At 38.0% G+C, this 15591-nt stretch overlaps 1 protein-coding gene across 1 annotated transcript; it reads left to right on the forward strand.

Annotated features, from left to right (window-relative positions):
- The first annotated feature begins 2883 nt into the window (after positions 1–2883).
- On the forward strand, positions 2884–15306 carry LOC139712688 (cornifelin-like). The gene is made up of 5 exons (XM_071624490.1): positions 2884–2995; positions 11517–11584; positions 12707–12797; positions 13251–13390; positions 14803–15306. Exons 2-5 carry the CDS (start codon positions 11534–11536, stop codon positions 14908–14910), a joined length of 390 nt encoding a protein of 129 aa, XP_071480591.1. The 5' UTR covers positions 2884–2995; positions 11517–11533; the 3' UTR covers positions 14911–15306.
- Positions 15307–15591: the final 285 nt, after the last annotated feature.

The raw sequence follows: 15591 nt of genomic DNA on the forward strand, positions 1-15591 counted from the left end.
GAATACAGTGTCTCACAGAGTGAAATCATCTTCACACTGTTAAATTCGAGCGTGTTCACAGTCTTCTATGTGCAAACAAGCTGTGGGACACTGTGTTCTTTCCAGCGGAGTTTCTTTCTTTTCTGTAGATGCTGATGTTATCATTAGTCTCATTACATTTAGACTTTAAAGATCACATCAGTAAAAACTTAAAAAACTAAGACAGACCCGGCAACTACCAATATCATTTAATGTAGGCCTATATTCAAAAGATCAAGATCTTATTCTCATAAACCTTTATCTACGAGATGTCGCTATTAAAAGCAAACCACTTGCCCACCATCTACAAAATCAAATTACATTTTTAACAATTTTTATCACCCGATATCACATAGATATATTATTTTCTGTTGTGACGTTCACTTTGGTTTTTCCAATACAATGCAACCTTCAATGATGAGGAGCTTCGGTGATATTGCTATATACCCCTTCCCCGAAGCTTGCTTTATTCTGTTTGAAATCAGTACCCTAAAAACTGACAACGACGAAAACAAACAAACAAACAAACAAACAAACAAACAAACAAACAAACAACCAACCAACCAACCAAACAAACAAACAAAACACATAGAAATAGAACACTGCAAAATTTGACTGAAAGACCAAGATAAAGTTTTGCCCACTGAGCATTTTCCTCAGCTCGTCCCGTTTTGATGGGCAAACAGATTTTTCGAGATTGTCAAAAACAAACCCATATCACCAACAAATATAAATTACTCAGAGGACAAACCTTATTCAAAATAAGATTGTCTATCTAGTCATTCATTTTTATCCAATTAAATATTTCATGGCTACTTATGTGTGTTTGCTTATCTGTTTTTTATGGATTCATGGAAAACCATAGCTTACAGAATATCGAGCTATTGTGGTATTTACAATACAACCGCATTTATGTGCATGAGGGGGCAATGTTTGGGGTGAGACCTACCAAAGCCAAAGAGGAAACGGTAGCTAGATGATGTCTCATCCCGCATCCTGTTGAATAGACTCCATAACTCCAGATGGATAAACAGGATTTTCTTTTTTTAAGGAAAACAAAACGAAGTTCCTCCATGACTGTAACCATAGTAACCATGACCTGATAACGGAAAGTCGGAGATCAAGGAAAGGAAGCACGACGTTCATGACGAAATTGTTTTCTCTTTTTTTTTCCGGATTTGATGGTAAATACCGCAAATAAAATGGATCCTGGTTGAATCCTGGGTATCGAAAAATAATAACGATTAGAAGTATTGTGGTCTCGTTGACAGTTATCTTAAAGGGACAATCCATCGCTCTCGCTTAAAATTTACAAACTTCGTTTCACTGTTCATAGTTTGTTCATTCCATCGTTGTATTATTAGTAAGTGTATTCAAATGTTGTAATTCAATGTGTTGGAAATGAAATTAAACGAAACGAGAATGATCCAAATATGATAGTATGATAAAGATTGCTTCTTTAATAATAATATGTCAATATCAATGTCCCCGATGATAAAAAGAGATAGTGCCTTCGAGGATTATGGTGCAGTGACGACGACAGTGATGACAATAACACTGATATGGTTCTGGTGGATAATGATGGTTTATTTAGTTGCTCTGCCTTCATCACAGTTGATTTAAGTCTTTCTGTTCCAGGGACTTTTGAGGGTGTATTTAACGCGCTGCAGAATTTCCTGTGTTATTTGGTACTCAAAGCACTGAAAGGGATAAAGGGCAGTTTACTTTTGGGAACAGTGATTTAAAAATGTTCAAGATATCACTTTTGATGCATATGTGTACGTCAGTTGTATCTCAAAACATCCTACCATATAGAATTTTTGCAATAAATCCTAAAATACAAGGAGATATCACTGTTTTTCTCATTGAACCATAACTGTAGACGGTTTAGTCTGGAAATATTATATTGTAAATGTTGTTCACATTTGCAATACTTAACATCAATTATACTTTTATATAACACTTATATATATCGTTTCTATCCCTGACTTACATGTTAGAACTATTTTGAAGCACTAATGCTGGGTTTTTGTTTCGTCTGCAACGGGTCAATTATGCCTTTAAACATTATAGTGACCATAATGATGCCAATATCACTGGTAAGAATGGTGACGAAAATAGTAATACTGGTGATCGTGATTATGGTCTAAGTGATCGTGTTTATGCTGACGTCATTTGTAATTATAATAATGAGAAATTCATCACATTCATAATCATGATCTTGTTGTCATAAATAATGATGACGAAGTGGATTGTAACAAAGATAATCTTTCAGATGATGGCAAAAAAAGGTGATTTAATGTTAAAAGTGATGTCTCCGAAGATATTGAGAGTAAGGCCTATAATACGCTTATAAGTACAGTTCTGCGTATGTAGATTTTAATGATATCCTTTTATGATGTCTTGTTTGACTGATCGACAAATGACGATGTCACCTTTCCTGACTGATAGTTGCAAGATTGTTGTGACTGATTCACGACACGTACACTACAGAAACCGAGAATAATGTCGAATGTAAATATGTTTGGAACTGAAACTTTTTTCTCTCAAATAGGATATAAAATTAAAGGAAGCAATAGTATTCTCATCCGTCATAAAATTAGCTAGCTTGATAACGTCAGCTCATTGCCATTGTTCACGATTATGTACTTAATGACAATAGTTTACGACAGCGTAATATTTGGCAATGAACACAGACATTTTTTGTCAGTCTGAAAAGGAGACTAACTTTAGGGCGCGGCCTGGCAGGAGCACGTATGGAGGCTCGCCATTGGTTTGCTGTGCAGTAAAGGCAAAATGAGAGGAGAACAAGAAATAAAGTGCGGGCTGGATTTGAGGCGAGCGTTGCTTTCTGCCGTACGTGACGGGCACATCAGCTCTCTTCCACCTCCCTGGGCACATCGAGTATCTCTTATTATTACTGCGGCATTCCATTCCAAGGCAGGTTTATTTCTCTGACGAGCTCCACAAGATAAAGGTACGTACTTGCACTGTGATTAATGATACCGTAGTATTGTCCAGTGATAATGTCGTTTAACAATTATTCAACATTCTTTGGTCATTCTCCATATCTGAATGAAAGTTTATGTCCATATGAACGTGGCGAAAGCGGTAAAAAGCGTTCGCTATAGAAAGCCAATGTTTTGTCAAAACAAATATGAATGGTGTTCGTGGGAATGAAACATTTGTTGTTGTTGTTGTTGTTGTTGTCTTGTGTGTGTGTGTGTGGGGGGGGGGGGGGGTATACCGGTACTTGACATCACAAGCAAGTTGACATTCTTCCCAATCAAGTAATTCGATCGTGGTACGTGATCCCTCTTTTATATTACACCATTATTTTTTTTTTCCGCCGACATCTCTTGTACAATTCTTGCAGTAGGCCAGAGAAGGAGAAAACATGTTACCTCACCGTTTAACTCGTACCATCACGTGCCATTCAAACAAACCAGGATAAAAGTGCAAGCAATTAAATATGCAGGCAGTCTTGTGTCTTCATTCTCTGGTCTCTATCATAGTAAGAGGTAGACAGACCTATTCCCAGATTGCTTGATATAGCAGTGATAGTTAGCACGGATGCTTTTGTATAAGTGTGAGAGTATTGCCTTCAACACATCACTCTCAACTTTGGTATACAGACGCCCGCCGCCATTCCATATGCAGCGAGGGACTCCCTCGTTATCACGAAGAAGCAGCGGTAGGGAAGGGCGTGGGCCCGTGGGAGAGGGGTAAATTTGGAATATACCGGTCCCATATTCAGAGGAACACCCCTTCAATCCAAAATTCACGCAGCATATACATAATGTCATTCAAAATGGACTTCGGTTGTGTGTCGGTGATGGGATCAGCCCATGGGATTGGGTGCTTGATTGTTTTTTCACGTACACTTCAAGGGAAACTGCTGTGGGGAATGTGTTTCGCCGCGTTCCAATGTCAGTGACAATTCAGTTGACCCGAGCTGCCCGGGATTTCATCCTACTGTTGCATCGTCTGCTACATGCATTTGCCTGAAACGAAGAAAGCGTATGTGTGTACCTGTCTCTCTCTCTCTCTCTGTCTTGTGTTACGTGTGTTTTGTACTGTCCTCGGTGGAAAGATATTGTCTGCTTCATGCGCGAATCTGAAACACAGAAAGAAGACACACACATGTGTGTGTGTGTATGTGTGTGGTGTGGTGTGTGTGTGTGTGTGTGTGTGTGTATGTGTGTGTGTGTGCTGTGTATGTACAGAAATATAACAAATTTGTCCCATCGCCAAAGATAAAAAATATACGATGTATTATGTAAATATGACTGTTACACACATCCCTGCAGTCCAACAATCAATAATTGTGCCGCATTATGATTTTTAGGCGTCCAAGGACAAGAGACAATCAATACATGCGATGTTCTTGACAATGACCATGTGCTTGTGTATTGGTGTGTGTAAGTGTGTGCGTGTGTGTGTGTGTGTGTGATCTTCTTTTTATTTTTTTGGCATGTGTGTTTTGAATGTGTATGGCTATTAAGGAAACAAGGGCGTGGATTGCGCTTTCATTTATATTTTCCCGGCCAATTTCGCACTTTTGTCAGTCCAATTCCTTGTTGCTGCATTCAATTTAGCAAATTTAGCGTAGATGCCTAGAACAACAAACTCGAGTTATAGATAGGGTCAAAAAAATGATACTTTTACTACCTAACACTGTGTGGATAAAACAAAAAGTCACATAGAAATACAACGTACTCATTTAAATCTTTTCACTTTTTCAAAAAAAAAAATAACATGACGTAGACTTGAATGAAAATGTTTGGAATTTGATTGCCCATTCGTGATATTGAATGACTTGAAAACCCCTATTCGGCGAGTGATGGCGAAGTTGAATGAACCTAAAGTACCGGCCAATATGAATGCCCTTTTTCGAAAGCCACATGTGCAAATTTAATTGATCGAAATGCTAAATTGAACACACAAGTTGCAATTTTGAAAGACAGACTGTGCGATAACGAGGATTTGGCTAAATTGAATGAACCTTCTATCAAAACGACGGACAAAAGTGCAAAATTGGCCGGGAAAACCTATAATAAATAATTATAATCTTTGAATGAGCAACATAGTTTTTGTTTTGCCTTATCTTATTTTCAATTTATAGGTAAGGTAGTTATACTATTTTAATGAAAGGCTTTAAAAAAAGCAATGGATTTTTAGATTGTGCAACTTTTTGCGAGTGAAATGTTGAACACAGATGGTGAATGTGTACGTCAATTTCCTATTATTGTGAAAACAAGTTTGCCCTTCGTTGACGTGGGTAAGGTGCGATACCAATAAACTCATTAGTTCATATTTCGATTAGATATTATGGAAGAACTACCGAGAAATTCAGCTCCGATGGGAACACCATAAGATACTCATAAATGCGGTTAGTAATGGCAATGACAAAATTATGCCTACCGGGGATTCATTCGCCGCTTGAAATACATCAAAATAGCAATGTCCCGTGTCAAATCAATATCAATGTCAACGCTATAACGCCTACTGAAGTGAATCATAGTATCACCAAAAAGGGAAACACAAAATAATGTTAGGAGTGGCAACCACTGGGTGATAATTGGATTCGTGGACACGTATCCAAATGTTTGTCAAAAGAAATTCTACTGCCACACATAAAAACACACCCACGCCAACATATTCATATTTATGAGTATGCGTGTGTGTTGAAATATCAATATGCCAAAATACCAATAATCTGGAACAATTGTGTGTCATATGTATGTGGTGTCCTTTGTCTTTCTGTTATCGTCATAAACCTTTTTCACGGTCTGATTACCAAAACATATTATGTATTGGCAGAAATGACAAGCACTCATTTGCGTTTCCGCCTACAGTTCTCGAATTTACGACCAAAAAGTAACAGAGCAGACATTTTTAGGTCTGTACATTTGTGTGTACTATATGTTTAATAAATGTAATATGTTAAATATTAAGCTCTACATTAACCATCACCATCTTATCATAGTGTTTATATCATATCACCTATGCACTAGAATATAAAACCAATGCATGATATTTTCAGGTCTTTTCCCCATTCTGCTAAACAAAGTATGTAGGCCTATTATGTTTGTAGGTTTCCTGGGCTGCCACATGTTCAAGTATCCGCTTTTGTGGCAGTCCTTCTGCATAATTTCTTATGTAATTATTTGCAAATTTGGTAATACAATTTAAATTTTGTTAATGAAATTATATAAAACACATTTATTTTCTTTCTTCTAATCATGCACATTGTAATCAATATATTGAAGTTTTCTGTGATATTACTGAAAAAAGAATTTAGATTTATGTATGAAATTATATTGAAGAAAGTAAGTCAAACAAACAGACAAGCAAACATTTAGATAAGACTTGACATTAGACTAACACGGGCCTTGCTGAATGCATGTGAAAGTAGATTTATTTGCTGAGAAGTATGATAACAAGAAAGAGGCAAAACAACTTCTGAGCCATCTGAAACTGAACACATGATCATCTTTCATCTGGATCATGACCTTTCAACTACCATGACTGCCGTACAGTCGGGTTCCCGCCCACGCCGACATAACTTTCTGGATCTGTAAAGCTTCCATTACCAGCTACGAACTCACATTTACAAAACGAAAGGTGAAAGGGAGAAACCAAACAACAAAAAGAAAGTTGGCATAACTTATACAATCCTAGGGATGTATTCGTGGAAATCTACCTGTGCATTATAGACAAAGGAACACAAAGGCAGAAAAGAGAGAACGTTTTCAAGCAATGAATACAGTGTATACCTTTTCCACACCTAGTTATGTACTGAAGTAATACGCCCCTCACTGCCCTAGCTCACTTCAGTGAATGGGGTGATAATGTCACAACAGGAGGTTTTCTCTCACCTCCATGGTCACAAGCTGAAGAGTAGAAAATTCAAACTGAAACGTCGAATAAAAATCAAGAATGGTCATATCGGTTGCAACCACACAAGAAAAGTAGACGATATGACGTCGTCGAATATTATTAGATCTCCTATATGGACATGCATTAAGAATTTTTTCCGGATTCCGGTATATCTGCCTATTTTTTTTCCATTCGGTATTTATGATTTTTAAAGTGATACCGCAACACGATCTATACTCGTCATAATATTCATTTTTCAATTTCTCTTCAATGACTCTGTTCAAGAAGTTTTGTTGAGCTAGACACTTGCTAGATATGTCATGAAAAAAAAAGTAATCAGTGATTCATTTTTTTGGGGGGATGGGGATAATGTCTATTTTGTTATTATAATTAGCAGTATTTTCATCACAACGTGGTCGTGTTCATGTTGTGTGGTGCAAACCCTGTAAATTAAGTTACAAGCCGACAAGTCCTCTCTTAAAAAGGAGATCCTTATATAATAGTTCACATACTGCGCACAGAAAAACGACAAGTCAAAGACGACTGTCTCTTTCTTGATGTGTTGATCTAAATATACCACGTAATGCATTGCTTACGTTGAAAAGACAGTCATAATAATTACCTATAGAAGGCAACAAATCACAGCATGGCTATTCTACACTCACTTACCTTCGATTATAGTTGGCGGTTACCATTCAAACTATCAAAATGGCAGGTTTCACTTTAAGTCACTAATAATGGAAATAGAGGTTCATTATTAAACTAGAAAGAAATTCTGTTCAGTATAATTCCCCCTCTCGAAATGAAAGAACGAATGAAAGAAAGAACATGGGCAAAATAGCAAATCCCCGGTGGCACCTTAATTTGATCTGTTGTATGTGTACCTCTGGAAATGTACTGGAGCAGCGTTTATAACAGATATAAGAACTATGTAAGGTCTTGCTTTGGTGATGTGATGAGAATTAGAATGAACATGGTTTAAGCGGATATATATATATATATATATATATATATTATATACATAGTGATGTTTTAAAGGGAATCTCTTCTACAAGAAACGCTCTACACAAAAAAAGTCGGAAGCTTCCTGAACATCGGTAGGAAAAAAAAACCCCACTTCAGATATTCAAATCATTTCAGAAAAGTTTATTTCGGACATAATCAGCGTGGAACCCAGATAAGAATACAAACCTTTCCCCATGTAATCATTATCAAGATTATCTAACTAAATGGATAAAGATATATGACATGTATTGGATCACGGTATTGGAACAAAATTCGAGTAAAATTTGTAGCAAAGGTCAGATGGTGACCTTTGACAGGAGAATTATTTATCTATTATTCAATTTCCCCAGATTTTAACATAACTTTTGGAGCAATCTCGTTGCTTCTTCTGATTAAGAACTAAAGAAGATTGGATAGTTACTCAATACTATTAACTTGTCGATAATTCCGATCTAAATTTCAAGACGAAGTTGAGTTTTTCCCTTTAATGAACCTCTAGTCACCCTGCATAAAGTAAGAAGAGAAGCAAGGTTGATCTTTGCATTGCTCGTCATGAAGAATGAAAGCGAGCAGGAGACAGGCACGAGTCTCACTCGCAGACTCGACTTGCATCCCTTGCCGATTAATTGGGCCATAATGACGTTTGAATAAATTAAGATCACTCTGAAGCGATGAAGAATCTTCTTCTCTCTCTAGAAAGCCGTATAGTATTCCTGATGCCATTCAACTGTTCTAATGTACCAGCTAAAACAAACACGAACATCCATCATTGTAATCCTGAAAGTCTGATGAATCGCAGCCCCAAGATCTTCTTGAGGGGGATCGAGGTCGCCACCAATCTAGGAAAGATAATGAATGGATGGTCTTTAAGCGACGGATCTGTTCCTCCCCTTCCCCCGTTTGCGTTGCACTCACTGATCACTTGCTGATAGGGTCAAGTAATTATGCCGCGAGATATTGTGTAAGATGTACTGCGTGCGGCAATAATTGACTGCAGGGGCCCAACGAGCGTCCTGCAGGGGACGAAAATGCATTACATGTAATTCCATTTGGGACGAGAATGCACGCAGAGTAAAGATGGAGTACAGATAGGACGCCGGAGAAAAGTTAAGGAAACACGGTTTACGCGCACATTACGCAGGTCATACGTACATTTGTGTAGTGTGTGTGTGTGTGTGTGTGTGTGTGTGTGTTTGTGTGTTTGTGTGTGTGTGTGTTTGTGTTTGTGTGTGCGTGTGTTTGTGTTTGTGTGTGTCTGTGTGAATGTATATACACGTCTATGTGTGTTCAAGAATTCCGACTTCCGCGACTCGGGGTATATTGTATGATGCGTTTCCATATAGTTGGGGTTGTCTGTGCATGAAAAAACACAAACAAACAAGCAAGCACACAAAGAAACGAAAAAACAAACAAACAAACAAACAAACACGAAATAACCAGAAAGAAATACAGGAGGAGAGTATACTGAAACACCATTGTCTTTCACCATGGTCTGATATATTCCGTGTTCAGTCGATCTGTGGGGGCTCGAATGTGCCGTAATGGTCGTGCTGACCTGCCCTTATAACACCGAATATTTGATCTCTTCGTCATTAACAATAATAATATGATAATAACCTTTCGGGCCTGCCCATCTCATGAAGTCTTGTGCGCTCCTATAGATGGGAGGGGCCCAACCGAGAGATGTTTTCGAACACGCTTGGTACACTCACACATATAACATCATGTACATTCACACACTATCTACGCTCGCGCGCGCGGACACACACACATACACACACACACGCACACTCGTATAGCACAGTGTAACACACACACACACACACACACACACACACACACACACACAATTGTGTGTGTGTTTGTGTGTGTTCATAAGATATAAGAGACAGCCTACTGACGGCGCCGTGAGTTTCGTCATATTTTGCCCCAAGCTCAGAGGGGTTTATGTATAGGGTATCCAAATCCCAGGGGGTGCGAAATGTGGAGAGGGGTAGGTTGTAGAAGAGAAATGAAGAGACTCAGGGAGAGAGAGAGAGAGTGAAGAGTAAGTGTATGCAGCATTGGAATTTTGTCAAAGGGCAAGTGAGCTTTCTTCAATATCAATATTACTAATCTCATTGTTTTGATAAAAGTTCTGAAAATGAGTAATTTTTGACTATGAGTGCGTTCCAGATGATGAAATTTCGTTATAATCAATTAGATTATCTCCTTTTGTTGCGATTCTACAGAGTTTTATGTTAGTCTGTTCCACATTGGTATGAAACACAAAGATGGGATTCTAGTCTTACTGAACAAAGTAATGATAATATTTCATGGTGTTATTACACAACACAAGACAAAGAAACAAACTAAAACAAAGTAGTCAGATGAAAAGAAGTGCTTGTTGGGACATTAAAGACCTACTCCTCACATAAACGTGGGTCCAGTAAGTTATGATGTTTAGATGTTTTGTAGTGTAATAGTATCTGCAAAGAGGTAGAATCGACCATGATGATCCATGCACTATGAAAGTTCAAACAACTGATCTACAGCACGTGCGCTATAAACATAATATGGATGAGAGAGCTGAACATAAACTATTAACTCATAGAGCCTTGCTAATGCCATGCATCAAGCGATAATGCCTGCCCGTGTTTATTCCGTGTATGTTGGTGTTGCTATGATCGTACGATATTTGTAGGCCCTTGGTTTCAAAACCACATACACGATGACATAGTCCATTCGACATTTACCGCTCAGGGCGGTGGGTAGAATATGTCTTCCCAAACTCGGAAAACATACAGCCTTAAGTGGATAATGGGTATTTACATTAAAGGAAATTATGTCTTGTTGCCTATAGACGCTTCCTATATCCCCCTGTTTTTCTTGGTTTAGTAGGAAGGACATATCTTTGTTAAAGAGTATGAGTGCAATACAACCGAAGCAGTGCATTTCAAAGCTGCTCTTGTCTTTTTAAGAAATTTTTTCTTAAAAATCAATTTTCGACCAAAAAAGAAAAGAAAAATAAATGCATCTTGCGCGTGAAAAGATAGCATAAGTGTAAACCAATTTCCAGTAAACCGCACAATGCAACCGCAAGCCTCCCATTGTACAGTACATTGCCCTCGTTCGATTGTATGCACATAGTGACGTAGACATGATTATTGTCACAGTTCATGGAATCATTCCAGGATTCAGTCTCATATTCACAGTTGAGTCATTCCGGTCACTCTGTCAGCAGTTTTCCAATAACATTTTCACTTGAAATTTTCCCTTCAATATCATGTCATTGTATGATAATGTTAGACTACACGATAATGTAGATGTCTACGCTAAAGCTACACTACAATTTTTATTTTATTTTATGGTGTCTTATCATTATACTGAATTATAATTACCCGCATGTTTCGATGCCATATTGTGTTGTACACTATACAATACAGAATCATGCATAGTCTTTCGAGATCACTTCGATGTCCCTCAAGTCTTTTTATAACGTAATTACGCAGTATTCTCTTTCATTCTGATCTTGTATAAACAGTGTATTTGCGAGAGTAAATATTATTACTGGTAATTTCGACGCCGGGAATGATCTAATTCTTCGTTTCTTTTTTTTCTTTTTTTGGCAGCACCATAAAAGGAAACCATGTCTGCTCCTGTTGTCGTGCAACAACCAACAACTACAACTGTGGTGCATGTGAGTCATCTTGACTTGATTCTAACAAGTCACATCACGTTCACTAGAATGAGAGACAGAGAGAATGCATGGGATCTCAGTGTCCAAACTATGATAATAATAAAACGGTGCATTGCCGTTGTTTCTCATGCACTACTAGTGTACACTGTCCTTGTGCGAAAAGTGCACGAAGCAGGCCAGGGGTTCGACTGTCTATTTGTATGCATAAGCCTATACATAAAGTATAGGCCTATAAAATCATATGCACGCATTACATTTTGGTTTAATCGATTTTCAGACCATGGTTTATATTGAATATAAACATGTTGTTCATGTTTTGTGTTATTTGTGAGCATTTCGATCACTCGAAGAAGCGAAAGCGTTGTTTGATATGTACACACGCTCGCAGGACACCTGTGCACATACAAACATGCTAATCGAAACTCAATACAACCACATCCCACCCACCCACCCCCCCCCCCCCCCCGCACACACCCCTACAATGTCAGATGACACTTACAGTCCATGTTACAAGTGTATTCCAAGGTCATGATCTGAGTTTCATAGTTCCACGTCTGGATCAGGCTGAGAACAACACACCATGTGTTGAGAACGCTTTTGTGATCGATTTATTAATGCACAGAGAAAATTGGTGATACGATGAAATGATATTATGATATGATAGGAGATACGATTCGATGTGAAACATTCGGCGACAAAGTGCTCCCAATTTTCATCTATTTGCTGACAATATAATTCGTCTCAGTCTTTTGATGTTATCTCTGATAAGCAAATTACTTCGCAACCGCATATTAAATTTGCACGAAATCTTTTTTTTTAAAATTTAAAACATGGAAACCATGTCTTCATTTCCGTTTGATCTCTCTATCATGAATTTGTTCATTAAACGATGTTTTGGTTGTTATTATGTGTAAACATGCCTGTTTGGGTATGTGTATACCATGTATGTGTAAGTGAGTCATGGAGATTGATTCCTTGTATTCTAGTGTGTCTTGAAGAATCAAATAGAAAATTGAATGAAAGTCCTCTCCATTCACATCAAGAGCGGTCTAGAAAAATAACAGAACACTCTCTTTCCTGTCCCCGATAACACGAGATGGATATTTCTCCTTATCTTAACAGATGACCACTATAAGCAATCCACTACATCCACGTGGAGTACCACGTGACTGGAGCTCTGGTCTATTTGAGTGTTTCAACGACGTCCCCGGATGTAAGTCTTCTTCTTTCTTTTTTTTTAAAAATCCAGTAAGATAATGACTTGGTTTCGGCTAAGAAAGCAATAGCTCATTGTTAGCGAGCAAAACATGGGACAATGCGCCCACGACAGGTGAATACAGTTCTCCTTCGAATGACTAGACAATGCGAAACACGTGAATTGCCTGTAAAATATATAGGAAAGGGAGCTCCGAATAAGTTAGTAAATGCGTGAATGGATGACAAAAATAATAAAGAATATTTGAATGAATTAATCATTCAAGTCATAACTCAATTCATGATATTAAAGTAAGGAATATTAAAGATTGATTAGATTTAAGTAATGCATTGATGATGGTTAGCAAAAAAAAAATAATAAATACGTTGATCAATCAGTTAATTGGTTGCATAGCCGTATTTGTGATGGCAGTGCGCAATAAAGACGATTTTGGTTTCTTTCTCTTTGAAGGTTTGCTTGGGCTCTTCTGCGGAACGTGCTACCAGTGTTGCGTCGCTCAGGACATGGGCGAGAACTGTTGCGTGCCCATCTGTGTACCTGGCGCTTTGGTGGCGATGAGGGCGCAAGTCCGTGGTCGTCATAACATTCAGGTCAGATATAGCTCCGAAACAGGTCCAATGGTTTTTCATTCCATTTTGAATCTGGGAACTGCAATCTGTGTTCTGTGCGACATTGTAGTTAAAGAGCAGTTGAGCAAAGTGTCGTTTAATATTGAAAAAGAATGTTGTGAACAGTAAATAACACATAACTTTAAATTCAACTTTTTTGCTTAAAAAAACAACTGATATTGGTCAAAATTTCACATGAAAATAATACAAAAAACCCGGCATAATCTCCTGATAAGTCTTCGACGACTTATTACAACAGGAATGTTTTACAAACAAGTCTTTTTTGTCGATTATCAAACTAGTATACTCTGTTCCCATCCGCAAAGTAACTGTTTAAGTCCTGAACAAAAAAAAAAGGAGAAAAAAAATGTATTGAGCTTTCACTTATCTGTACAGAAATTGGAGATCCCTAGAAAAAAAATCGTTGTGTTATGTAATTTGTTTGTATGCAACTTTTAGCTACATAATTATATCACCCCTCTGCGTAGCATGTTACGCTTTCGCAACCAAATATTCAATACCTTGACAGCCTTATTCTAATACTTATATAATAAGTTAAGTTTCACTCAAAGGGACAAGGAACTGGGATTCAAGAGAGTGATAATGGTCGCCATTTCATTACGGAGATCGACGGTGTTATGCTAGTTTACTGCAAATCGATGTTGATGGCCGGAGAGTATTGCGAACGCTCTCTTTTGTACAGGTTGATTAGTCGTAACGTTCACTACTCGCGGTACGTATCGTAAGTATTACTATAGTACAACAACTAATCAGGCCCTACTTGTTTAATGGACTTGACCGATCGAATATGTAGGTCGAGGTCTAGTTTTACACTTACACAGCAATCCGTCGACCACTACACGTACAGTACTTGATACACGCAAGTTTCCGCGGCTAGCTAGCAGGCAAACCTTGTCTTTAAAGGATCCACATGTGAGGTGGAACCAGCCGGGAATAATGGCCAAATCGAGATACAAACTGAGTTTGACATTACTCCGACCATTTTCGACATACCTTATGACTCGGTTTAATTTCGACGTTCGGAATGTGGCAGATGTGATTCATAGTGCGGGCCTATGCAACAGCGCGCTCTTGAATCCTGGGTTCGTTTCCCTTTGAGTAAATTCTATGAAATTTTATCCAAAGATGTAGAAGTATCCATTAGGTTTCGATTCTCGAGAAAAAAGAGTGTCTAGATTATTTCAGGATACTGTAGTTTGCCATTCATTTTCTTGTTTTGTTTTATCACTTAATTTTACACAATTGCACATGCACTCTTGGGACTCGTTGATTATTATGTCCACCTTTTGATTTAGAATGCTGAAATACTTGTTCTAAACGTCTCCTCTGTATATTTGTTCTTTTCACTGTTGTTTTTTACGTCACAATAACAGGGCACACTCATGGACGATTGCTGTATGACGTGGCTGTGCGGACCATGTGCCCTTTGCCAGCTCTCGCGCGAAGTAAAAGCCATCAAGTCCGGCAACGTGCAACCATGAGGTGCAGAATTATCCTCCGATAATCCTTTGAAGTCGTCGGTTGATCAGCTCTTCTTTCCTCTCAACTCTTCTAATATCTTCTCAGTGAGCCCCAATCTTCAACCCACTACAGTGACGTCACACATCACATAGATATATAAATGTTGACTGGCCCAGTTAAAATTGTGTTACTTAATACGGCAGCATACATTTTTATTCGAGAACATTCTGTCACTATCCTCAAACCGTGTTATCTGCATAAAAATGTAGAAAGCAGTACAAAATCCAGACTCACAGAACCAAAGTAAATTACACAGGATGAAGTGCTACTTGTATACTTTCAGAAATTTGGCTTAGATTACTTTTGTTAAGTTAAGCGAAACAATAATTCTAAAATTCTCATCGTTCTTTTGTTCTGACATTGGTTACTAGCATCATACTAATAATAAAGAACCTAAAGAGAGTTATCGGCACCAGCGTGTTAGTTGTACAAGAAAAAAAAATACCTGTCCGCATCAAGCTCTAATGAAAAACAAACAGACCAAACAAACCACACAAAACCCGTGTAGATTCTTAGTTATGACATATAGCGATCATGTACATGGCTTTTTAGTTGGCGTTGCAATCGCAAAACTTACATGGCCATGTCCAGCAGGGACGGTGACAAGGCTGTCATGCTTATGTTATTATTAGCTTCTTGGT

The sequence above is a fragment of the Diadema antillarum genome, unplaced genomic scaffold, assembly GCF_040938485.1.
Source record: "Diadema antillarum isolate AM-2024a unplaced genomic scaffold, OU_Dant_1.0 seq00001842_RagTag, whole genome shotgun sequence".
In the NCBI taxonomy this organism is placed as follows: domain Eukaryota; kingdom Metazoa; phylum Echinodermata; class Echinoidea; order Diadematoida; family Diadematidae; genus Diadema; species Diadema antillarum.